General features: G+C 48.2%; 1 protein-coding gene across 6 annotated transcripts in view; it reads right to left on the bottom strand.

Moving 5' to 3' along the window:
* Nucleotides 1-27,246, bottom strand: part of TTLL4 (tubulin tyrosine ligase like 4) — a 373,628-nt gene that overhangs the window by 304,939 nt on the left and 41,443 nt on the right. For all 6 annotated transcript variants that reach the window (XM_029605017.1, XM_029605022.1, XM_029605021.1 and 3 more), the window contains exons 2-3: nt 19,470-20,992; nt 19,025-19,128 (exon numbers count right to left, since the gene is read on the bottom strand). In XM_029605017.1, coding sequence (XP_029460877.1) covers nt 19,025-19,128; nt 19,470-20,929 — 1,564 coding nt within the window. In that variant the 5' untranslated portion in view covers nt 20,930-20,992. The remainder of the gene's footprint in view (nt 1-19,024; nt 19,129-19,469; nt 20,993-27,246) is intronic.

The raw sequence follows: 27,246 nt of genomic DNA, 5'->3' as shown, positions 1-27,246 counted from the left end.
TTGAGGCCTGGTTTGGCCTCTGTTGGAAACAGGATGCTGGGCTTGATGGACCCTTGGTCTGACCCAGCATGGTAATTTCTTATGTTCTTAGATGTCTGGAGACCAGAATCTGAGAGGTGGCATATATAGTTTAACAGAGATGGAGTGGGACAGAAAAAAGGGTCAAAATCTTTTTGAGTGCACCACTTGGTAAATCTAGTCCACTTGGAATGGTAAGATTTGTGTGTGGAAGCTTTCGTGAAGCTACAAGAACCTGAGAGACTTGAGTTGAAAGATTGAGTGGGTGTAGGATCAAGCTTTCAACATCCAAGCTATTAAAGCAAGTGTTTGTAGATTTGGGTGGCGTAATTTACATAAGAACATAAGAAGAACATAAGAAAATGCCATACTGGGTCACACCAAGGATCCATCAAGCCCAGCATCCTGTTTCCAACAGTGGCCAATCTAGGCCATAAGAACCTGGCAAGTACCCAAAAACTAAAGTCTATTCCATGTTACCATTGCTAATGGCAGTGGCTATTCTCTAAGTGAACTTAATAGCGGGTAATGGACTTCTCCTCCAAGAACTTATCCAATCCTTTTTTAAACACAGCTATACTAACTGCACTAACCACATCCTCTGGCAACAAATTCAAGAGTTTAATTGTGTGTTGAGTAAAAAAGAACTTTCTCCAATTAGTTTTAAATGTGCCCCATGCTAACTTCATGGAGTGCCCCCTAGTCTTTCTATTATCTGAAAGAGTAAATAACCGATTCACATCTACCCGTTCTACACCTCTCATGATTTTAAACATCTCTATCATATCCCCCCTCAGTCGTCTCTTCTCCAAGCTGAAAAGTCCTACCTAACCTCTTTAGTCTTTCCTCATAGGGGAGCCGTTCCATTCCCCTTATCATTTTGGTAGCCCTTCTCTGTACCTTCTCCATCGCAATTATATCTTTTTTGAGATGCGGCGACCAGAATTGTACACAGTATTCAAGGTGCGGTCTCACCATGGAGCGATACAGAGGCATTATGACATTTTCTGTTTTATTCACCATTCCCTTTCTAATAATTCCCAGCATTCTGTTTGCTTTTTTGATTGCCGCAGCACACTGAACAGACGATTTCAATGTGTTATCCACTATGACACCTAGATCTCTTTCTTGGGTTGTAGCACTTAATATGGAACCCAATATTGTGTAATTATAGCATGGGTTATTTTTCCCTAAATGCATCACCTTGCACTTATCCACATTAAATTTCATCTGCCATTTGGATGCCCAATTTTCCAGTCTCACAAGGTCTTCCTGCAATTTATCACAATCTGCTTGTGATTTAACTACTCTGAACAATTTTGTGTCATCTGCAAATTTGATTATCTCACTCGTCGTATTTCTTTCCAGATCATTTATAAATATATTGAAAAGTAAGGGTCCCAATACAGATCCCTGAGGCACTCCACTGTCCACTCCCTTCCACTGAGAAAATTGCCCATTTAATCCTACTCTGTTTCCTGTCTTTTAGCCAGTTTGCAATCCACGAAAGGACATTGCCACCTATCCCATGACTTTTTACTTTTCCTAGAAGCCTCTCATGAGGAACTTTGTCAAACGCCTTCTGAAAATCCAAGTATACTATATCTGCTGGTTCACCTTTATCCACATTTTTATTAACTCCTTCAAAAAAGTGAAGCAGGGGGGCTGATGACGTCAGCGGCTCGAGTGGCTGCCTAACCCGGAGCTCCTGGCTATGCCGGTTTGCATCCGCTGATTATCTCAACCATCCTCCTCTTTTTCGACCTGAAAACCTTGCCTGGCTCTTCCCTGCAGGCTATAGATGTCGATTCGAGCTTCCAAACCCGACTTTCATAGGTTTTCGTATAAAAAATCGGACCGGGAAGATTTGGCTGCAAAAAACAAAATGGCCGCCGCGACGGGAGATATGCTGCCGGAGGACACGGCTGAGCCGGCTGAAACTGCGGCGCTCCCCGATTCTGAGGTACCCTCCAGGGGTGAGTTTAAAGCCTGGTTTGGGGCTCTGAGCCGTGATCTTACCGCGTTTAAGTCCGAAATCAGGGAAGTTGTGGGAGACATGAAGGAGGAGCTCAGTGACATGGGCAGGAGAATTTTTGAATATGAGACATTCACTGAGGCTCAAACGGATAAACTGAGCTCTCTACAGCATAAGCATCAAGACATGGCTACTGAAATTATGCAGCTTTCCTCCAAACTGGAAGACTTAGAAAATAGGAACAGGAGAGCTAATCTCCGGTTTCGGGGCATCCCTGAGTCTCCGGAGTTTGCTGACTGTATGCAGGTCATTACTACGTTATGCACTGAGTTACTGCAACCAGAGCCTGGAAAGGAGATTGCTAACGCTGGGGAGCTGCTCAAGGTGAAGCTGGAACGCGCACACCGAGTACAGGGACAGCGGATCCTCAATAAATCTAAGGATGTGATAGCCTGTTTTCATGACTTTCCTGTGAAGGAGCAAGTTTTAGCGCTGGCGAGACAGAGGGGGAAGCTGCTGCTGCAGGGGCATGAAGTGCAAGTATATGCTGACCTTTCTCCTCTTACAATTAAAAAACGCCAGGACATGAAACCCATCACTGCTATCTTGATCAGAGAAAATATCAGATACCGTTGGCTCTTCCCGTTTGGCATCAGTTTTTCCCTGCAGGGGAAATCATACAAAGCGCAATCGGTGCACGAAGCGGCTGGAATCCTCAAGGATCTTGGTTATAGTGTGGCGGATCTGCAGCCCTCGTCCTCTCCACGAGCTGATCGCCGGGAGGAACCGCGTTGGCAGCGGATGGGAAAAGGGGGCAAGAGATTGCGGAGAACCCCTGATCCAGAAATTGTGAAAGGAGCTCCTACTTGATCTGGACTTTAATGTTTTGCTGACATGCTCTATGTTTCTCCTTCCATGCTGATTCTGTTATGCTGGAGGGTTGGTTACAGGTTATTTGCTTGTTTTATATGGATGCTACCGGGTAGGATAGCGACTGGAAAGCTGTCATCATTTACCCGAGTTTGTTGGTGGAACCCAAGAGCTGATTGTGGTTCCTATGGGGATGGGGGGAGGGGGGGGGGGTGAGGGGACGATGGGGGATCTCATTTATTTAAGCGTTCTGACAAGGGGTATCCTGGAAGGGACACTAAGGGTTACCTTTCGATTTAAGTGGAGTCTCCGTGTAAGCTCTCTGTGCAGGGGACTTTTCCTCCATTACCACTCTTTCAATGACTACCTTTAAGGTTATGTCCTTTAATGTTAAAGGGCTCAATACGCCGCGTAAGCGTAAACTGCTATACAAAGATCTACGGAGAGCTGGTATAGCCATTGCCTTTATACAGGAGACCCACTTGAAGAGGCGCTATGAAAGTCTAATGCACTCTGATTTTTATCCGCATCAGTTTTGGGCACCCAGTTCTAAATTGGCCAAGTATGCAGGTGTGGGGATCTTGTTCCAAAAAGATTTTGCATTTGAGCTGCTTGAATGTATTGCTGATCCTATGGGTAGGTACCTGCTGCTTCGCCTTACTATTGCGGGGGAAAAATATACATTACTTAATCTCTATGCCCCCAATGTACACCAAGGTAAATTTTTTGACTCTGTTGCGGAGCTGGTCCAAACGAAACACGAAGGACAACTTATAGTCATGGGTGATTGTAATATTCCTTTGGATTCCTCCCAAGATACATCTGGCGGGAGGAGCTCCACCTCCAAAAAAGATCGTACCAGTTTGCTTCAGTTTCTCTCGCAATTCCAATTGGTGGATGCGTGGCGTTTCCTGCATCCCACTCTGAAGGATTTTACTTTTTTTTCGAACCCCCATAATCTTTATACGAGGATAGACTATATTTTTGTTGATAAAGGGGTGTTACACAAGGTTCGTAAAGGAGTCATCGACCCGATTACCTGGTCTGATCACTCGCCGGTATGGGCTGAGATCTCCTTCCCTAAATATGATCAGGGCCTACGTTTTTGGAGGTTAAACGATAGCCTTCTTGACGATGAGCCTTTTGTGGCTCAGTGCCGGCAAGTTATCGCTGACTATACCACTCATAATCAAACACCCGGCCAATCTCCCATACTTTATTGGGATTGCTTAAAAGCGGTGATTAGGGGGACCTTTATTGCTCGTGCTACCTTTGTTAAGAAACGGGATGCGCGAGAGCGTCTATCCTTAACTACCACCTTGATGGAGCTAGAGCGGCAACATAAAGGTTCACCTACAGCAGCTCTTCGGATGGCTGTGGATGATTGCAGGACTCAAATTGGGGCGTTGGACGCGGCTAAAATTGCCCATGAGTTGGAGCAAGCCAATCAAGTTTTCTTTGAGGGGGGCAATAAAGCCGGGAAACTTCTCGCGAATAAGCTGAGAGTTAAACGCTTACAAAATATTATTCCAAAAATTATGGATGACCGGGGCATTATGCTCACATCTAACGATGCTATTCGTGAGCGTTTCCTTCAATTCTATTCTGGGTTATACTCTCAGAACAAAGATTGACACCGGGGATGTACAGGCCTTTTTACGGGACACCCCCTTGCCCACCTTACCAGAGGCAGCTAAAACGGTGCTTGATCATGAAATCTCAGAAGCTGAAGTGCTATATGCCATTAAGGAGCTTAAAGCTAATAAATCACCGGGGTTGGATGGCTTTACGGCCAGATTTTATCAGTGCTTTGTCCACGAGTTAACTACTCCGCTTACTGCTATGTTTAATGCACTCCGAACCGATGGCACCCTACATCACAATTCTAATGTGGCAGGCATCACGGTTATTGCCAAGCCGGGGAGGGACCCCGCCAATTGTGGCTCCTATAGGCCTATATCCTTGCTGAATATAGATCTTAAGCTCCTAGCTAAAATTTTGGCCAACAGGCTTAATGGCTATATAGCACAAATCATCCACCCGGATCAAGCCGGTTTTATTCCGGGCCGTATGGCGTCCGACAATGTCCGGAAGTTGCTGAATTCCCTCTGGTGGGTGAGACGTCATAATATTCCTTTTCTTTTTATGGCCATGGACGCAGAAAAAGCGTTCGATTTAGTGCACTGGCCCTTTTTATTTCAGGTATTACGTACTATGGGTTTTGGGGAGTTCTTTATTAAATGGATCCAAAAATTATACGATAAGCCGAGGGCTTGCATTAAAGTTAATGGGGGCTATTCCCCGTTCTTTACTGTAGAATGGGGCACGAGACAGGGGTGCCCGCTATCACCTCTGCTCTTTGCCTTGTTTATTGAACCCTTGGCCCAAAGGATTCGAGACTCTGGGGAAGTTGTGGGTGTCAATGTGGGTAACTATTCCTCCAAGTTGGCTATGTTTGCCGATGATGTCATTCTGACCCTGACAGATCCGGTGCGATCCTTGCCGGCTGTGGTGGATATCATTAAATCTTACAGCCAAGTCTCCGGGTATTCTATTAATTGGGATAAAATTGAAATTTTAAATGTCACCTTACCGGAGGACCATGTAAGAGACCTGAAAGCACGTTTCGCCTTCCGGTGGGTGAAGGACAAGATTAAATACCTTGGTGTATATATAGGGGCGCATAAGGATATCTTTAGTCTTAACTATCCCCCCCTACTTACCAAATTATATCGGGAAATGGAAGAGTGGAACCGGTACCACATTTCCTGGTTGGGCCGGATTGCCACGTTCAAAATGAACCTGCTGCCACGGATAAGCTATTTATTTCAAACTATCCCCTGTATGATCCCTGTTGCCACCCTGTTGAAATGGCAACGTAGGATTATGAAGTTCCTGTGGCAGGGGAAGCAACCCAGAGTGGCTCAAAAAGTTTTATACCAACCTAAGGTCAAGGGGGGCCTCGCAGTTCCCAATCTCGTACGCTATTATGTGGCTGCTCAACTTCGTGCTGTAGTAGATTGGCACAGATTAACCACTCGCAAACCCTGGACCACCTTGGAGCAGGAATTGATAGGGCCCTTTTTGTTGACTAACTTGCTTTGGCAACCTTGTCGCCAGTGGCCTAAGTTGGAGGATTTACCTACTCCAATACAGTGTACTCTACAACTTTGGCATAAATGGAAGCCTTCTGTAGTGGGGGATAAGATGGGATCTATCCTCTTTTGTCCCTTTTATTCCAGGACTTTTCTAGCGGGAACGGCTCCTCAAGTATTTCAGGGCTGGCTAGCTAAAGGTATCTGTAATTATGGTCACCTTTGGGAAAATCACTCGTGGGTGGAGTTTTCAACTCTGCAGTCCAGATATGACTTACCACAGGGTGAACTCTATCGATATCTACAGTTTACTAGTTATGCCCGGGCCTCCAATATTTCATCGGATTTGCTGAAACCGATCTCTCTCTTTGAGAATTTCTGCAGATCCGCTGATAAAGTCACCCGCTTAATGTCCAAAATTTATAGATTGCTTATTCAGGGCATGCATACCAAGCCTTCCTTTATTACCTCTTGGGAGGCAGATCTTGGGTCGCCCCAGGGTGAGGATTTTTGGGACACTATCTTTGCTACTGGCGGCAAGGGTGTGATCTCGGCCGCGTTTGTGGAAAATAGCTACAAGCTTCTTTATAGATGGAATTATACCCCCTCTAAGCTGCACAGAATCTACCCTACCACTTCCGACAGATGCTGGAGGGGGTGTGGGGAAAGAGGATCTTTTTACCATATGTGGTGGGAGTGTGCAGTTGTCTCCAAATTATGGAAGAATCTAGATACTTGGCTCACGGATATTTTACATATACCTATAACTTTGACTCCCATAGTGGCTCTCCTTAATGCCGATTACGCTCAAGGGGACACAGCGTTGCATCGTTTCATTAAATTGGTGGCCACTTCTGCACGTTGCAGGATTGCGTTTCACTGGAAGGATAAGGGGGTTCCAACATTGGTGCAGATCCAATCTCGGGTGGCTAAATTATGTGCTCTTAGCAAGATTAAGCACATAGGCGGAAGCAGTTTGGGGTCTTTCAACGAACTTGGGCTCCATACTTAGCATGGACGCAACTTCAGATGCGGTCTTGACCCATTTTTTTGGATTTCCTTTGATTTTTTCCCTTCCGTATGAGATCCCTTGTGCTGACGGGGGGAGGGGTGGGAGTTAGGGGGGGTATTAAACGGGAAACACAGAGACTGATTGAAAGTTTCTATTGTATTTATTTTATTGTCTATATTCTTATTGTACGTTTTATGCAGATGAATGATGGTTTTGTATCCTTTGTATTACATTTCTCGAATAAAACTTAAATTTCAAAAAAAAAAAAAAAGTGAAGCAGATTTGTGAGGCAAGACTTGCCCTGGGTAAAGCCATGCTGACTTTGTTCCATTAAACCAGGTCTTTCTATATGTTCTATGATTTTGATGTTTAGAACACTTTCCACTATTTTTCCTGGCACTGAAGTCAGGCTAACCGGTCTGTAGTTTCCCGGATCGCCCCGGGAGCCCTTTTTAAATATTGGGGTTACATTTGCTATCCTCCAGTCTTCAGGTACAATGGATGATTTTAATGATAAGTTACAAATTTTAACTAATAGGTCTGAAATTTCATTTTTTAGTTCCTTCAGAACTCTGGGGTGTATACCATCCGGTCCAGGTGATTTACTACTCTTCAGTTTGTCAATCAGGCCTACCACATCTTCTAGGTTCACCGTGATTTCATTCAGTCCATCTGAATCATTACCCATGAAAACCTTCTCCATTACGGGTACCTCCTTGCCTTGATTCTGTGTTATGAGCTGGGGATCCATGCCCAGACGAATGGGTTTCTGGGCAGAGAGATTGAGAAGTATGGGAAACCATACTTGTCGAGGCCAGTACGGGGCTATGAGGATCATTGACCCTCTGCCCTGTTGTAACTTCACGAGAGTTTTGGCTATGAGCGTTATCGGAGGATATGCATAAAGGAGGCCTTTGTTCCAGGGGCGAGCAAAGGCGTTCCTGGTGAACCTTTGTCGACGGCTGTGGAGGAAGTAGAACCTTTCCACTTTGTGGTTCAGTTTGGACGCAAAGAGGTCAATGGTTGATTGACCCCAGCGTTGAAAGATTTTGCTCACTATACAGGGATCCAGAGACCATTCGTGGGGGTGGAAACGTCGACAGACTGTCCGCTAGGACATTCTGTATGCCTGCCAGATAAGTGGCTCTGAGATGCATGGAATGTGCCAGGGCCCAGGCCCAAATCTGCACTGTTTCTTGGCAAAGCAAATATGAGCCTGTACCTCCCTGTTTGTTTACATACCACTTTGCTACTGTGCTGTCTGTTTGTATCAGCACAGTCTTGTGTGAGAGTCAGTCTTTGAAAGCATAAAGGGCATAGCATATCGCTCGACGTTCTAGAAAGTTGATTTGAGACTTTTCTTCAAGTGGGGTCCACGTACCTTGCATTTGGAGGTTGTTGACGTGAGCTCCCCAACCCAAGGTGGCTGCATCCGTTGTCAAGATTACTTGAGGAGCTGGTTGCTGAAAAGGTAGGCCAGTCTGTAAAGTAGTTTTGTTTGTCCACCAGCGAAGTAAGAGATGTAATTCGTGGGTTACTCGTATTAGGGACGAAAGTGGCTCAACAGCTTGGAGCCAAAAGATTTCAAAGTCCATTGAGTCCTTCTCATGGCTAACTTCGCCATCAGGGTAACGTGGACTGTAGACGCCATATGACCCAGTAGTGTAAGAAATTGATGGGCAGAAGCTACTTTGCACATGCTCAGAGAATTTGCAAGGTTGTGTGTACGGTCGCTCAGCAGAAAACCTTTTGCGACTGTAGTGTTGAGGTCTGCTCCAATGAAGGTGAGGAGTTGAGACGGGTTCATATGTGATTTCTGATAGTTTATTAGGAATCCTAGAGAATGTAACAGACATGGTGCTTTTTAGGGCAGCGAGAGCTCCTTGTTTGGATTGACTCTTGATGAGCCAATCATCTAGGTAGGGAAAACGTGAATGCTGTTTTCTCTTGATGTGCAGCAGCTACTGCAAGGCATTTTGTGAACACCCGAGGGGCTGAAGCTAGTCCGAATGGTAGAACTCTATATTGGAAATGCTTTTGCCCCACTATGAATTGCAGGTATTTTCGATGTTGTGGGGAAATAGGGATGTAAGCGTAGGCATCTTGAAGGTCAAGAGAACAGAGCCAATCTCCTTGTTGTAATAAGGGAAGAATGGTCCCGAGGGAGACCATCCTGAACTTTTCTTTTTGAAGAAATTAATTTGTTGAGATTGCGGAGGTCTAGAATGGGACGGAGGCCGCCTGTTTTCTTTGGAATTAGGAAATAGCGGGAGTAGAACCCTCTGCCTTGTTGAGACCGGGGAACAGTTTCTACAGCTCTGGAATTCAGCAGGGTGGAGAGTTCTGACTATCTGAGAAGTGTAGTTGTTGTGTGACCACAATGGAGTGGGTGGTGAATCCAGAGATATCATGAGAAATTTGAGACGGTATCCTCGGTTCATTATGGCTAACACCCATTGATCTGTGGTTATAAGGCGCCAATTTTGTTTGAAATAATGGAGGCGACCTCCTACAAGCAAGTCTGGGCTTGGATTTTTGGAGTGGCTGCTGCTTTCTGGGAACCTTTCAAAACTCAGATGCCGGTCCTGTTTGTGGGGCTGGTTGAGTCCTGGTTTGTTTTGTCTGGCGTGGACGTCCCCGTTGAGGTGGTTTTGTAGGTCACACGCTAGATGCAGGTGGGTATCGACGAGTCGGTAGAAGGGTTTCCTAGTGTCCCTTCTTATGGGCTTTTGAGCGGAGGATGGATGCTCAGCCGGTAACTTTGAAAGCTGGTGTAGTGTCTCATGGTGATCTTTTAACTGTGAGACAGCATCTTGAATTTTATCACCGAAGAGGTTGTCTCCGGTGAATGGAAGATCTGCCAGTTTATCTTGCACTTCTGATTGGAGATCTGAAGCCTTTAACCAAGCCCATCTCCTGGCACTGACTCCTGTAGCCAACATGCGTGCATAAGTTTCAAATGAATCATATGCCGCTCGTACCTCGTATTTTCCTGATTCAAGGCCTTTTTAGATATTAGCATTAAGTGGTTCTCTTTGTTGTTGTGGAAGATTGTCTGTTATATCCTGTACCTGTTTCCACAGGTTCCTCTGATACTGTGTCATATAGAGTTGATAGGCTGCTATACGTGACACTAGCATGGAGCCTTGGAATATTTTGCGGGCCTACCACATCAAGAAATTTTTGTTCTTTCCTGGGGGGGCAGAAGAATGAGTGTTTTGTTTTCTGGCTTTCTTCTGTGCTGATTCCACCACCACTGATTAATGTAGTAGTTGTGGTTTTTGGAACCCCGGTGTGTGCTGTACAAGGTACGTCACATCAGTTCTTCTATTGACGGGTGGAACTGTACAGGGATGTTCCCAAAGACGGTGCTGTAGATCTAGAAGCACTTCATGGACCGGTATAGCCATGACTTCTTTGGGGGCATCGAGGAATTGGAGGACTTCCAGTGTTGCGTCTCTGGTGTCCTCTTCTGTAACCAGGTCAAATGGTATTGTCTCAGACATTTCTTTTATGAAATTTGTGAAAGATAAGTCCTCGGGGGGAAGACTCTTCTTTCCTCTTGTGGAAAAGGCTCGGATATGAGATCTTCTGTATCTATGTCCATATCCACATCTTCCCATGGAGTATACTGGGGTTCTAAATGGGATCCAGGTGGAGGAAGAGTATCCTGCATAACAGGATGTTTTGGCATCGATGAAATTTTCGATCCTTTTGAAGGAGGATACTTTGGCATCGATGGAGGTAAGTCGGGCATTGACGGTAATCCGGACGGCATTGATGGAAATCGACGTCCGGTGTCCCCCGATGGACTGGGAAGAGGCATCGAAGGCATCGACGGAGTTCTCGGTCGGTGGGGTTTTTGAAGTCCCAATGGACCAGGTAAAGGGTCTGATATCGATGGAATCAGCAGAATAGGACTAGAATCCATATCCTCATCTTCCGATGAACCCGGAAAGGGTATTGTTGGTGGAGTCATCGGAGGTTCCATCAGTGTCACTGGCATAGGCTGTGTTCGGAAGGCGCCAATCAAGGCATCAAGTCTGTTTAACAATGGCGCGAACACAGATGGCTCTGGTGTTGTATGGGAACCAGACAGGCAGTCATTGAGGCATTGTTGAATGCCTCAATGACTGCCTGTCTGACCAGGACATTTAGCTCTTCCCTGGAGATTGGGATAGGATCCACTGTCACATGAGAAGGCACAGTGGGTACTACTGGCTCAGCCAAATGAATATGTGGTGGCTCAGTCTCCAACACAGATCCCGGTGGGGAGCGCCTCGGTGCCTCGGGTACAGAGGGGCACAGAGACTCGTGTACCCGGGCCTGTTTCGCTATCGGATCGATGGCCATCGATGCCCATGCAGTACCGGTTCCTTCACTTGGCATGGATTTGGTCCGATGACGCTAAACAAAAGCGATCGGCCTGGTTGAAAAATACAGGCCCCTGCTGAAGTAGATGAGGAAGATGGCCTAGCCGAAGAGGTCCGTCGCCAGGTTGACGAGATCCGCGAACCATGGTCTGCGAGGCCATTCGGGTGCTACCAGAACCACGAGCCCACGGTAGAGTTCTATTCTCCTGAGAACTTTTCCCACCAGAGGCCACGGAGGGAACACATACAGAAGGACATCCGTGGGCCAAGGGAGAGCCAGCGCATCCACGCCCTCCGAGCCGTGCTCTCTCCAGCGGCTGAAGAATCGATTGGCCTTGGCATTGCGCAAGGTCGCCATGAGGTCCAGGTGGGGGGGACCCCACCTGTCAACAATCAGATCCATGGTTTCTTTCGAGATTCCCACTCTCCCGGATCGAGCGATTGGCGACTGAGAAAATCGGCCTGAACATTCTCCTTGCCCGCGATGTGGGAGGCCACCAGGCAATCCAGGTGTCGTTCCACCCAAGCAAAGAGACAGCTAGCTTCTAGGGCTACCAGGCGACTGCGGGTGCCCCCCTGACGGGTGATGTAAGCCACGGTGGTGGAGTTGTCGGACAGCACCCTCACCGCTTTGCTGCGTATCAGGGACAGAAACTCCTGCAGAACCAGACACACCGCCCGAGCCTCCAACCGATTGATGTGCCAGCGAGTCTGAACCGGCGACCAGATCCCCTGGGTGGACTGGGACAGGCAGACCGCACCCCTGCCCGAAAGACTGGCGTCCGTGGTTACTATCATCCACTGAGGAGCTTGAAGGGGCATTCCCCGGAGAAGATGAGGAAGCGAAAGCCACCACTGCAAGGCGGCGAAGGTAGAGTCCAAAAGCAGGACGACTATGTGAAACCGTTCTGACACCGGCTGCCAACAGGATAGCAAAGTTTTCTGTAACAGTCGCATATGAGCAAAAGCCCAGGGAACTAGGTCGATGGTGGAAGCCATGGACCCTAAGACCTGCAGGTAGTCCCAGGCTGTTGGAAGAGGCAGCGAGAGCAGATTCCGAATCTGGTCGATCAACTTGAGGGCACGCGCACGAGGCAAGAAGACCTTGCCCACTCGAGTGTCGAAGTGGGCTCGCAGGAACTCTAGCTCCTGGGAGGGCTGAAGCTTGCTCTTGGAAAAATTCACTATCCAACCGAGAGACGCGAGGAGAGCTAATACCCGATCCACCGCCTGTCCGCAAAGGGCCTCCGACTTGGCTCTTACAAGCCAGTCATCCAGATAGGGGTGGACTAGGATTCCTTCCCTGCGAAAGGCTGCCGCCACCACCAGCATGACCTTGGTAAAGGTGCGAGGTGCGGTCGCAAGGCTGAAAGGCAGCGCCCGAAACTGGAAATCCCAGTTGAGTATGTGGAAGTGAAGATACTTCTGGTAATTGCGGTGAATCGGAATATAGAAGTACACCTCTGTCAAATCGAGCGAGGCGAGGAACTCTCCGGGGCGGACCGCCGCGATGACCGCCTGCAAGGTTTCCATGCGAAAATGTGGGATCTTGAGGGCCCGGTTGACCCTCTTGAGGTCTAACATCAGCCGAAAAGCCCCGTCCTTCTTGGGAACCACAAAGTAAATAGAATACTGGCCTGCGCCGAGCTCCACTTTCGGAACCGGGACAACTGTGCCCAGACTCAATAGTCTGATGAGGGTTTGCTCTACCGCTTCCCGCTTGAGACGACCGCATGGGGAGAATACAAAGAAATCCGGTAGGTTGCAAACAAGCTCGAAAGCGTAACCGTCTCTGACAATGTCAAGGACCCACTGGTCCGACGTAATTTTGACCCATTCCTCGAAGAACAGGGAGAGGCGACCGTCCAGAAAAGGGACCAAGGAATAGGTCAACTGAACTTCATTGTGTGGCAGGCTTAGGGGTTGGGCGCTGGGACTGGCCCTCGCGAAAGGAGCGACGCCCACGAAAGGGCTGCGACCAAAATTGAGACCAAGAAGAATAACCCCTGGAGAAGCCACCTCATCCGCGGGGCGTATATCTCCTCTGTCCCCGGAAGTGAGGACGGGAGGGTGTAAAGGAGCGCGATTGTTTCAGATGGTCCTCCGGAAGCTTATGAACCTTATTTTCCCCCAAGGAATCAATAAGCTTCTCAAGGTCCTCTCCAAAGAGCAACTTACCTTTGAAGGGCAACGTGCCTAGCCTTGCCTTGGAGGACAGGTCGGCCGATCAATTACGCAGCCAGAGGAGTCGTCTAGTGGATACCGCCGAGACCATCGCCTTCGCCTGGACGCAGAGGAGGTCGTAGAGCGCATCAGCCCCATAAGTGAGGACGGCTTCCAGACGTTCAGCCTGCTCCGCCTCTGCAGACAGGAGGTCCTGGGTGCTGAGTAATTGTTGAACCCACCTGAGACCTGCCCGCTGCATGAGACTGCTGCAGATAGTCGCTCGGACCCCCAGAGCCAGGACTTCAAAAATACGTTTCAGATGGGCCTCGAGCTTACAATCCTGGCCGTCCTTCAGAGCCGTGTATCCCACCACAGGGATAGTGGTGTGCTTGGTGACCGCAGAGACCGAGGAGTCCACGGTGGGAATTTTCAACATATCTAAGCATTCCTCCGGGAGGAGGTAGAGCTTATCCATAGCCCGCCCCACCTGGAGTCCCACTTCGGGAGCCTCCCATTCATGGAAGAGCAGCAACTTGTGCATAGGATGAAAAGGAAAAGCGCTTGCCGGAGCTCTGAGTCCCGCCAGAACCGGATCCATATTCTTGGGCAAGGAGACCGTAAGGGTATCCGCAGAGGGTCCCTCCAGCCCCAATTCCTGGCGGACAAAGGGGATGAGGTGCTCCAACTCCTCCTGCTGAAACATGTGGAGAACCCTAGGATCATCCCCCTCCAGGGGCGGGAGGGTGCTCGCTGAATCTGAAGTGGGATCGGGATGCGGAATAACTGGGGCCACCGGGGGGGGTCAGGGATGGAGGCCACCCCCGGAACCACTCGCACCCGAACAGACCCCAAAGGCTCCGTGGCCGGGCAAGCAGGTAATGGCGCGGGGCGTGGAATCTTTGCCCTGGGGGGGGGGGGGGGCCGGGGGGGGAACCCCTCCTCCTCCTCCTGCAAGCTAGCCAAATAGGATTTATGCAGGAGGAGGACAAATTCTGAGGAAAAACGAGACCTGCATTTCCTGGGGGGGGGGGGGGGGGCGAGGAGGGGTCAGGGACCACATTCTGGGGGGCCTCGGGGCTCAAATCGGAGGTTGGGGGGAAAAATTTGCAAAAATCTGGCTCCCCAGCCTCAGGCAGCTCTAAATCGGGAGCTGTAGAAAAGCCCAAGATGGTCACCGTTCCCGGGCTTTGCCAACCCGGGAACGGCCTTGGCCATGCGCTGGGGATTCAGTCCCCAGGCTAAATTTGTCTGCCCTGCCGAGGAGGGGCCTTCCTCACCCAGCAGGTGGGCTGAGCAGAGCCCCTCGCATGATAGGCGCAACGAGGGCTGCCCACAGCGTCCTCAGCAAAGATGTGCCACGCGCTAAAGAGAAAAAGTTAAAAATAGAATTGATTGGCAGCCCGCCGGCAGGAGCGAAGGCAGGGGAGTGACGCCTGCACGCTCCTGCCTGTCTGGCTGCCGGTAAAACCAAAAAATTCTTTTTTTTTTTCAAAACTCAGAACTGAGCACAACAATGGAGCACAATGCTCCCCAGGCAGCCAGAAGGGGGGGGGGGGGTGGGGGGGGGGGGAGACGAGCGACTGGACCACCAGCCTCGGTCCCCACACCTGGAAGCTATCATGGACTTAGGCTATGCTCCGCACAAGGGGCGAAGATCCCTTGAGTCCAGCAAGAGCCAGGAGACGGGACCGTCTTCTGCACAGAATAAAAGTTAAACTCTCTATTTTTTTTTTTTATTGGAAGAAATCCGACCAAAATCCCTAAGGAAGAAGTACTTGCTTGATCCAGGAAGAGAAAGAAAGGCTGACTAGCCTAAACCAGGAGACCGAAGGGTGAGCTGATCCACCTGCTGGAGACAGACAAATACTGAAGGGCTACAGGGTAGGCTCTGTCCTCATATAGGATACCCTTTCAGTTTTGGTCTGTCTCCACCTGCTGGAAAGGAGGCTCAACCCACGGTCTGCACTGATCCAGGTACATACAGGGAAAGCCCTATGGCGTTTTGACTGGCTGCAAGGGAGCATAAGCCCCATGTCCGTACCCTTGACACTGGAGCCCCTGGTTGGAGGTCAGCTACGGTTCTTTTTGGATCACTGACCACAGGTCACCTCGGACCAGTGGGTCCTGTCCATCATTTGTTGCTGGTATCGGTTGAACTTCCTGGAAGTCCCTGCGGACTCTTGCTCCTGTCCGTTGTGGGGCCAGTCCCTGCATCAGGAAATTCTCTGGATGGAGCTCTCTGCCCTCGTAATGGCCAGAGCAGTAACACCTGTACCACTGCATTAGCAAGGGCAGGGGTTCTACTTCTGTTATTTCCTGATTCCAAAGAGAACAGAGGGGCTCCGCCCCATCTCGGATCTGAGGGCCTTGAACAAATATCTGTGAAGAGAAAAGTTCAAGATGGTTTTGCTGGGTGCTCTGATTCCCCTCTTGCAAAATGGGGACTGGCTGTGCTCCCTTGACCTCAAAGACACATACGCCCACATCGAGATCTTCCCCTGTCACATGAAGTATCTACGGTTCCTCGTAGGCAACAGCCACTTCCAGTACAGGGTGTTGCCGTTCGGCCTGGTTTCAGCCCCATGGGTTTTCACCAAATGCCTGGCAATAGTGGGTGCCACCTCAGATGGCTGGGGCTGCACATGTTCCCCTACTTGGACGATTGGCTGTTCAAGAGCACCACTTGGGAGGGGGCGTTTCGCTCCCTGCACTTGACCATTCAGGTAGAGTCCCTCGGTTTTGTCATTAACTACACAAAGTCCCATTTCACCCTACTGCCTCAGTTGGACTTTACCTGGACACGTCACAGGCCTGGGCCTTTCTTCCTCGCGGTCGGTGTTGCTCTGGCTTCTCTGGCGAGTCAAGTCCGCCGAAAGTGACAGGTGTCAGCCAGGCTTCTGCTTCACTTGCTGGGTCAAATGGCCACATCTGTCCATGTTACTCCCTGGGCTCGCTTGCAAATGTGGAGGGCTCAGTGGACCCTGCAGTCTCAGTGACAGCAAGCCACCCAGGACCTCAGTGTACGTTTGCGTCATGCCACCTCTCCAGATCTCCCCGTCATGGTGGGAGAGTCTGCCCAATCTGGAGCAAGGAGTTCCTTTTCAGCCCCCCCCCCCCCAGGTTGTGCTTACCAACAGATGCTTCCACCTTCAGTTGGGGTGCGCATAAGAGCGGCCTCCGCACACAAGGTCTGTGGTCTGCTCAGGAAGCTCAATGCCAAATCAACTTCGTGGAGCTTCGAGTGATCAGGTATGCGCTCTGGGCATTCCAAGATCGCTTGTCCAAGCGGAGGGTGGACTGAACCAAGTGGCAATGTGGTACATCAACAAGCAGGGAAGTATGGGATCGTCTCTCCTGTGTCAGGAGGCTGTCCAGATTTGGTCCTGGGCTCAGTCCAAGGGCGTGCTGCTCTAGGCCATCTACCTGGTCAGGATGGAGAATGTAGTGGTGGACCGGCTAAGTCGAGCGTTCCAACCCCACAAGTGGTCCCTGGATCAAGCAGTGATGGATCGCATCTTCCGCCTCTGGGGGATCCCGGATGTGGACCTCTTCACCTCCCCCTGCAACAATAAGGTGAGCCACTTCTGCTCTCTGTACAGGGGGGGGGGGGGACGGATGGCCAGCTTCGGACGCCTTTGCTCCTCATTGGAGCAAGGGCCTTCTGTATGCTTTTCCTCTGCTTCCGCTGGTGATGAAGACCCTCCTGAAGCTCCGGCAGGACAGGGGGACCATGATTCTCATTGCCCCTTGTTGGCCGAGACAGATCTGATTCTCACTCCTGTGGGAATTCTCTGTCAGAGAACCAATTGGTCTGGGGACCTCCCCCAGCCTGATCTCGCAGATCAGGGCAGGCTGCGCCATCCCAACCTCAGGGCACTGTCTCTGATGGCCTGGATGTTGAAAGGCTAGTTCTGCAGCCCCTTGACCTCTCTGACAGCGTGTCTCAGGTCCTTATAGCTTCCAGGAAGCCTTCCACCAGGAAGTCTTATAACCTGAAGTGGAAGAGGTTTTCCTTCTGGCGTGAGTCACGGCTTGGATCAGTTTTCTTGTCCCACTCCGAGGTTGCTTGACTACTTGCTATACCTTTCGGACGCTGGTCTGAAGACCAACTCAGTCAGAGGTCAATGAGTGCCATCGGGTCCTACCACCAAGGTATTGATGGTTCACCGGTCTCCATGCAGCCCATAGTGGGCCAGTTCATGCAGGGCCTGCGCTTCAGCTGAAGCCTCCCCTGCAGCCACTTATTGTGTCCTGGGACCTCGACATGGTGTTGGGCTTGGCTCATGCGAAATCCTTTTGAGCCACTGTGCTCCTGTGATCTGAAGTACCTGACCTGGAAGGTCATCTTCTAAGTTGCAATCACTTCAGCGTGCAGGGTAAGCGAGCTTCAGGCATTGGTGATGTATCCACCCTACACGAAGTTTGTTCACGATAGGGTGGTCCTTCATACTCACCTTAAGTTCCTGCCGAAGGTGATCACTGATTTTCAACTTAACCAGTCAATAGTTTTGCCCACCTTTTTCCCCAAGCCTCATTTGCACCAGGGAGAATGGGATCTGCACAGCTTGGATTGTAAGAGGGCCTTAGCTTTCTACCTTGAGCAGACAGCAGTTCACACAGCTCTTCATCTCCTTCGAAAAGAATAGGTTGGGACTGCGGTTACCAAACAAACACTGTCAAACTGGCTGGCGGATGGTATTTCCTTCTGCTATGCGCAGGCAGGCCCTCAGCATGGAGGCCAGATCAAGGCTCACTCCGTCAGAGCTACAGCAGCTTTGGTGGCCCATTTGCGACCCGTCCCCATGGCCAAGATCTGAAAGGCTGCAACACATTTGCTGACCATTACTGTTTCGACAGAGATGACAGACAGGACAGCAGCTTTGGCCAATCTGTTCCTGGGAATCTCTTCCTGTCTAGGGCCCTTGTTTCAGGCTGTCTCCCTGTGTTCTCCACAGCACCACAGTTGTTGTGCCTATTGGCACCTGCTTCAGTGCCTGTGGGTTTAGTAACGTTAGGGAGCAGCCTGTAGCTACATATTCACCCATGTGTGAGGACTACCATCCTGATTGTCCTAGGAGAAAGCAGTTGCTTACCTGTAAAGGTGGTCTTCTAGGACAGCAGGATGTTAGTACTCATGAAACCCGCCCACCACCACCGGGCTCCGTCTGATGATGTCACCCATGTGGGAGGCCTAACACCCTGCTGTCCTAGGAGAACACCTATTACAAGTAAGCAACTCTGCTTTGTATGCTCCGCCATGCAGGATAAAGTAAGAAGGACACAGCTCTGTGCAGTACCCAGGTGTGAAAAGAGCACAATGCAAAGGTCTCAGTACACAGTAAGCTCAACAAGACTACCAGCAGCAGCCCTTGCCCCACACATACTAACACCACCCAGAAGACCACTAGCAGCCCTCACCACACATAACCACTTCATCCAGAGGGTCAGTAGCAGTCTTCATCAAGCCTCACAGACAGCAACAGCATCCAGACGGCTACTAGCAGCACTCACTTACCATCATTCTCCTCCTGACTGCTGGCATGTTCTAAGTTATCTGGAAGCTCTTTCTCCACATCTTCAGCCTCAACTGGGTCTGAAAGAAGCCAGTCTGTTTCTGCACTGCAAAGAAAAAACAACCTATAAGTGAAATGGAAAGCCTGCAGATCTGCACTTCTTTTCCCAGTTCCAACTTAGCAACTACTTGTATCTGAAAATACATCTTCCCCAGACTCCTTTTTGCCTCCTTCAAGAACATACAGTATGGGGCTTGTTACACTCAAAGTTTCTATTTGCACATATGATTTCCATACAAAAATACCTTCCCCATAAAGCTTCTCTCACACTTAGCAATGTCTCCTGATATTGGGTACAGAAGATCCCTCACAGGGTTACCGAATAGGCAAGCTAAGTCTAGGGAAGTCAAGCAAGAAACCTATTGCAAGTAGCTCAGCATTACTTACTTCAGGTCTCGCAGATTGTCTACCTCCCATTTTCCTTTCTCCGGACTGCACTGTCTCTTGTCCAGCTGGATGGTGGATATCTGCATGGTCATGTCACTTACATTCATTTGCTGGGCTCCAGCTCCCTTCATAGCAAGGTCTTTGTTTTTCATCTGAACTGGAGTCACAATTATATTTGTACTAGTGTCAAGCTTGTCTGGGTTAGAGGCTAAGAGGTGAACACTAATCCGTTTTGTGCAGACATTGGTGCTGCCCGTGAGGTTACCAGAAAAGCTCAAGTTTCTGCTCTCCATGAGATGAGGTTGTGTTTGGTTGCCTTCTTCCTTGGAAGTAAGTTGAGACGCAGACTGCATTTGCCCTCTGCTGCTCCCACTGGGCACATCGTTGTGTAAGCCTACATCTGTCTGATGTTCATTGTCCAAGCTGAAGTCACTGCCCTTATTTTTGCCCCAGCTGCTTATCATCACTTTCTTCACAGCTTCAGTCAGCCTCATCTCTCTGTTCCTGGCATGAAAGATCTTCTGGCCTTTCCCATTTTCTTCCATCTGACAAGGAGCTTTATCCAGTCTTAGTGATGTGCTACTTTGATCATGCAAGGCAACTGCAACATTAGTGGCTGTTTCCAAAGAAACAGGACTGTTCTTGAGAGACTTGAGGGGAAGGCTTGGGGCAACCCCATCTCCAGTGCCCCCAGAATGATGCCAAGCCTCAGGTGCAGTGGGTTGAGGTAGATGGGCAGTCTTCACCTTTCTACTCTGTCTGGACTGATATGAAGGCACTTTAGCACTGTTTGGCCGTAAGAATAAATTAGTATTTAGTGCTGGCTTGAAAGAATTGGAAATGAGCTTTCCTGAGCTGTTAGGCGGTGAGCTCCTCACCCCAGGGTTTGGCAGCTCCCCAGTGGCACTTGGTGGGAGGTACGGATTCGCACAGGATGACAAAGATGACGACATGACACTCTCAGCTATACCAACTTTTGTGACAGAGGTGCAGTTTAGTGGATTCCTGTAGGGGGACGAAAGGTCTCTCCTTCCCAAACCCCCAAACTTTAGGCACAGAGATTCCAGTTTCTGATAGGATTTACATCCAGAAGAATGAGCAGGTTGCTGAGAAGGCAAAGTACCCTCAGAAGAGTTGTTGAGAGAATGGATGAGCTGTTTTGTTGTACTCTGTGCAGCTGTTGTAAGTGGTGGTGGAGTAACATTGGCATTACAAAATGGATCCGAGTAGAAACATAAGGTTCGTTGAGGAGGAATCCCTGAGTGACCCAGCTTTTGATCCTGTACCGAATTCACATTCTTCCTCTCCAACCTCCAGATTGACTTCACCTGCTGCACAGGGGGGCTCCTGGCATTGCTGTCTTGGGGTCTCTCAGCAAGTTGGACCCTGAAGCTCCGTGACCTGTGATGGTTGTTCTTTCCAAAGCTTATATTGAATTGTTCGGTACTTGCAGAGGCCATCAATGGCCATGTCACTAGAAGCTCAAGCTGACAAAGGCAACATCTCCTCACACAACCGTCCACCTGAAGCAAGGAAAAAGAACTGTCAAACTTTACATTCTAAACTAGGAATTTATTTTGCAGATTGCGATACTGTTGATTGGCTTGATGTAAGAACCACCTCAATACGAATTTGAGATCACCTAGGTCCCTTCATTAGAAGAAAGATAAGACAGGCTCTCTGGTATCTAGAGATGTGAATCGGAACTGAAATCCGAACTGATTCTGGTTCCGATTCACATCTAGAGAGATGTGAATCGGAACTGAAATCCGAACCGATTCTGGTTCAGATTCACATCTAGAGAGATGTGAATCGGAACTGAAATCCGAACCGATTCTGGTTCAGATTCACATCTCTAGTATCTATCATGGCCAAACCTCTCACAACAAATTAATTCCTCTGAATATGTACCATGTGGTGATAGGCAATACCTTCTTCCTTTTGCACCTCGCTCTCTGCAAAGGAGAAATTACTACTTATGGGATCATTTCTGTTTCTTTATTTATTTAAAATTTGTTATATACAGACATTAGTAGGGAACATCGTATCTGTTTATATCTGAACTAAGCAGGTGGAAACTACAAAAAACAGGTAATGGGGATGGGTAGTGAACAGAAAGAGGCCGAGGGGGGCCAGAGACAAAGCAGAGAGGAATATAATGCAAACAACAAGTTATGTACTAAAGTAACATTTGACAACAAAAACTTTACAGGCTCAGTTGAACAAATTGAACAAAACCTTTTTATAGGCTCGGTTCATATGGAGGATGGCAAGGGGGTGATGTTAGTGAGTCTAATCAGGGTAGGCCTGCTTAAAGAGCCATGTCTTTAATTTCTTTTTGAATTTGGTGGTGCAGGGCTCAAGACGAAGAAAGGTGGGAAGTGCGTTCCATAGCGAGGGACCAGCAATGGAGATGGCACGATCTCTGGTGGAGGTGAGGTGTGCCTTTTTTTAAGAGAGGGAACCTGGAGGGTTCCTTTATTGTTTGCTCTGGAGGGTCGGTAGGAGAGTGTAGGGCAGAGGAGTTCATTGAGCCAGTTGGAATTGTGGCAATAGATGGATTTATGAATGATGGAGAGAGATTTATAGAGGATGCGTGATGGAATAGGGAGCCAATGGAGGTCTTTAAGGATGGGAGTGATGTGGACAGATTTCCGGGCATTTGTGATGACCCTAGCGACTGCGTTCTGGAGCATTTGAAGTGGTTTTATTGTGGAGTAGGAAAGCCCTAGCAAGAGGGAGTTGCAATAATCCAATTTGGAGGAGAGGGTGGCCTGAATGACAGTGCAGAAGTCATGAGAGTGGAGTGGGGATTTTAGTTTTTTTAGGACATTAAGCTTGTGGAAGCCCTCCTTGAGAATAGAATTGATATATTTCTTTAGATTCAGTTGCTGTTCAAGGAGGACCAAGAGGTCTCTCACAAAAGGCTGAGAGGATATGGCATGATAGGCGGGATCACTAGTGAGCGCAGGTTTAGGGGTTTGGTGTTGGGATATGAGGAGCAGTTCAGTTTTGTTGGTGTTTAAGGCCAGGTGGAGGTTTGTAAGAAAACTGTTGATGGACGCGAGGCAAGAGTCCCAGAGCTTCAATGCCTCAGATAATGAATCATGGATGGGTATAATGATTTGGATGTTGTCAGCATAGAGGTAGAATTTGAGTCCAAGGTCCGATAGGAGATGGCAGAGGGGTGTAAGATAGATGTTAAATAGGGTAGAGGAAAGGGAGGAAACTCTGTGGGACAACTTGGGACAGGGAGTAAGGTGTAGATTCTGCATTACCGATTTTAACAGAACTTTCTGTTGGATAGATAGGATTTGAACCACAACAGAGCTAAGCCTGAGATGCCTATTTCCGACAGATGGGTGAGGAGGAGGTTGTGATTGATAGTATCAAATGCTGTGGAAATATCCAATAGGGCTAGAAGGTAGCAATGACCTTGTTCCATACCCCTGATGAGGTGGTCAGATAGGGAGAGTAAGAGTTTGTGTATTAAGGTGTTTGCAAAAACCAAACTGGGATGGGTGGAGGATCTTGTTGCTTTCAAGATAAGCCATAAGTTGGGAATTAACTATATTTTCCATAATTTTAGAGATAAAGGGAAGGTTTGAGATGGGTCGGATGACTGAAGGGTCGTTTGGGTCTAATGAAGGTTTTTTGAGAAGGGGTTTAACCACTGCTTGTTTGAGAATGTCTGGGACTATGCCAGAGGAGAGCGAAGAATTAATGATGTTAGCTAGTGGTTTGGTGATGGTGTCCATGGTGTGGCTGTCTGGTTTGAATTTTTTTTTTTTTTTTTAGAATTGATTCAATTTCCTTAGATGAGGTAAGATTGAGGGAGTTGAAGGAGGCAGAAATTGGGTCAGGGCGCGAGTGGGTGGAGTGTGAGGAGTTTGGGAATCTGAGGAGGATGTTAGCAATTTTCGTATGGAAGTACAGGGCTAGTTCTTCACATTTAGCCGAAGCTTCATTGTCCTGGATGGGAGGCAGTGCAGACTTGGTGAGGTCAGCAACGTAAGAAAACAGGGCCTTGGGGTTGTACATGTACACTGGTGTATTTTGGACGCATAGAAGTCACGTTTGGATTTGAGGGTGGTGAATCTGTAGTGGTGGAGGGCAGATTTGTAGCTGGAGGCATGTTGCAGTGACGGGTCTTTTCGCCAAATTCTCTGTCTGAGATTGTTTAATATTTTTAGATCCGCAGTGTACCAAGGTTGATTATTTGTTGCGGATGATAGCAACTCGCATCTGGAGGTAGGACATGGTTTATTAGCAATGCTGAGAGTGAGGTTGCTCCAGGAGGCCAGGGCTACGGCAGGGGTGGAGCAGTCAAGTTCGAATAGGGCGTTGGATAGAGCTGAAATTAGGTCCTCGCTCGAACAGGGTTTTCTGAAAACAATAGTTGTGCTTAGTGCCTGGTTCTGTGTGGCTGGAGCATTTATGGAAAGTAGTGTTTCAATGAGGAAGTGGTCTGACCAGGGTACCGGAGTGCAAGAGGGTGAGTTGGGAGAGTGAATACGTGGATTAATGAAGATAAGGACATTTAATGTCTTTTTAATATCTTTTTAACCTGTCCTCTTTAATGGAGGACAGGTTAATCCACACCAGTGGATTATGCATCTCTACCAGCAGATGGAGACGGAGCAAAGCTGACATCACGGTGTATATATACCTCTACACTATCATCACCCTGCCAATATGGAACAGCTCCCCTATGAGGAAAAACTAAAGAAGTTAGGACTTTTTAGCTTGGAGAAGAGACGGCAGAGGGGGGATATGATAGAGGTGTTTAAGATCATGAGAGGTCTTGAACGGGTAAATGTGAATCAATTACTTACTCTTTCAGATAATAGAAGGACTAGGGGGCACTCCATGAAGTTAGCAAGTGGCACATTTAAAACTAATTGGAGAAAGTTCTTTTTCACTCAACACACAATTAAACTCTGGAATTTGTTGCCAGAGGATGTGGTTAGTGCAGCTGGGTTTGAAAAAGGTTTGGATGAGTTCTTGGAGAGGTCCATTACCTGCTATTAATCAAGTTGACTTAGAAAATAGCCACTGTTATTACTAGCATCAGTAGCATGGGATAGACTTAGTTTTGGGGTACTTGCCAGGTACTTATAGCCTGGTTTGACCACTATTGGAAACAGGATGCTGGGCTTGATGGACCCTTGGTCTGACCCAGTATGGCATGTTCTTGTGTATTCTTTGCAAAAGCCAACTATCTTTTCCATAATTTTAGAGATAAAGGGAAGGTTTGAGATGGGTCGGATGTTCGAAGGGTCGTTTGGGTCTAGTAAAGGTTTTTTGAGAAGGGGTTTAACCACTGCTTGTTTGAGAATGTCTGGGACTATGCCAGAGGAGAGCGAAGAATTAATGATGTTAGCTAGTGGTTTGGCGATGGTGTTAGGGATAGAGATCATAGCCATTAAGACAACCATTCAAACAATCAGTTAACAGAAAAAAAGAACAAAAGAACATAAGAAAATGCCATACTGGGTCATACCAAGGGTCCATCAAGTCCAGCATCCTGTTTCCAATAGTGGCCAATCCAGGCTACAAGTACCTGGCAAGTACCCAAAAACTGAGTATATTCCATGCTACTGATGCTTCTCCTCCAAGAACTTATCCATCTTTTTTAAACCCAGCTACACTAACTGCACTAACCACATCCTCTGGCAACAAATTCCATTGAGGTCAGACAAGGAGTGTAATATCACTAATCTAGGGACTGGATCTGACACTTACCAGTAATCCCTGCAAACGCAGCCAGTTAGGAGGATAATGGCACCACCATCTGGCAACCAAGGGCAGGAAGGTGGATTAACCAGTCCTCATTAAAGAAAAGGAAATTATCAGGCAAGTAGTAATTTCTCCTTTCTTAGCATTCAGACAGGTTAATCCACACCAGTGGGATGAACCAAAGCCAATCCCGAACAGGGTGGAAGGCTGCCCACGGTCCGATCAACACCTCACACATGAAGGCTGCATCCTCCCATGCTTGCACATCAGGGTAATAAAACCTGGAAGTTGAAGAAAGAAAGAACATGTTGCAGCTTGGCAAATCTCGACAGGAGACAATCATCTAATCTCCACCCATGAGACTGCTTGAGCCCTAGAGAAATGAGTGCTAACCTTAATCCAGTGGGCTTCTGTAGCCTGCGACACTGGCTCACCCTGTTTACTCCCATAGTAGAGTATAAACCTCCGGTCAGTCTTCCTTAGATGTTTAGAAACCTCCAATACCTCAAAACATGCTGCTGCTTAAAACCCAAGGTCCATAACAAGTGATGTTCATCCACCTCTCTTCTTCTGCCCCGAGTCAGCAGGGATAATTGATTCTAGTGAAAATTTGAGACCACTTTGGCCAAAAGGATGGAACAATTTGCATTTGAACCGCTCCCGGAGACACTTGCAGAGACTGTTCCCGGCAAGACAGAACCCGCAGTTCGGAAACTCTACGCACAGAACATCATCCTCTACTAAGTAACCTCAGGAAAAGGCTAAGCAATGGTTGAAAGGTGGGATGAACCAGATTAAGACTCCACAAGGGCACCGGCAACCATAAGGGGGCACGAAGATGTTTTAGCCCTTTCAAGACCGTGCCACAACCTCTGAAAAACAGACCAGAGCTGCCACATGTACCTTCAAGAAATTAAGGACCAAATCCTTAAACAAACCATCCTGCAAAAATCCAAACTCAGCAGGATTTCAACTGAACGAGAATGAACCCCTCGTTCCTCACACCAAACCAAAAACATTCATTCACCAAACATGAACATAGGCTAAGGAAGGGAATAACTTTTGCACTAGAAGTAAGGTGGAAAACACCGCAGTGGACTTACCATGGTTCTGCAACCGAACCTTCTCAAGGGCCACATTGTAAGACAAAAATCAATTCGGATCTTTGAGAAGAATAGGCCCCTGCCGCAGCAGATCCCTTTGGCTGGTAATTGGAGAGAATATTCCACCAGAAGCCTTCGCAGATCTGCAGACTACACTCTCCTGGGCCAACCCTGTATGTGTCTTGAATTTCCGAATCATTCTGCCCATAATGGACTTCAGCGGATAAAAGGCATATAGAAGCTTGCCTTCTGGCCACTCCTGCCCAAGGTCATCAATGCCCAAAAATTTCCAATCTCTCCTGGGACTGAAACAGCAAGGAAACTTTGCATTGTGTGAGTCACTAACAAGCCTAGAAACAGAAGGTCCCAGAAGCCCAATATGAGCTAGAATGCTTCATTGTACCATTTCCTCTCTCCTGGATCTAATCTGCTGAGAAGGGCAGCTGTTACATAGTCTTTTCCTGCATTGTACGAGGCTGAGATCTCCTGAAGATGTACTTCCGCCCATTCCATGAGTTGGGCTATTTCCTGTGACATTTGCTGGCTTTTGGTTCCTCCTATTGATCAATGTAAGCCACTGTTGACGCATTGTCTGAAATTATCCAGACCACTCAACCCTGCAAGCAAGCAAAAAATCGCAAGCAATTCAACTGAACGGTATGGGTTTCCAGCCGATCGACGCTCAAGAGGTGGTACTCTGTACTCCAGCACCCCAGCGCTTTCAACTCCCGAAAGAAAGCCTCTCAACCCTGGAGGCTTGTATTGGTCATGCTTTGTAGCCAGTCCGGGGTTCATAGTCGAACATTCCTCATTAGATGTTCCACCTGCAACCACCACTGGAGTCAGATGCTGATCTCCACCAGTAACTGAAATTGTATCAAGAAGTTCTGAGATTGTGGACTCCAATGCATAAGCAGTGTGCACTGAAGAGGACA

The sequence above is a fragment of the Rhinatrema bivittatum genome, chromosome 6 (assembly GCF_901001135.1).
Source record: "Rhinatrema bivittatum chromosome 6, aRhiBiv1.1, whole genome shotgun sequence".
Lineage (NCBI taxonomy): Eukaryota > Metazoa > Chordata > Amphibia > Gymnophiona > Rhinatrematidae > Rhinatrema > Rhinatrema bivittatum.
Note: the sequence above shows the minus strand (reverse complement) of the source record. Positions and strands in the feature narration are given on the sequence as shown.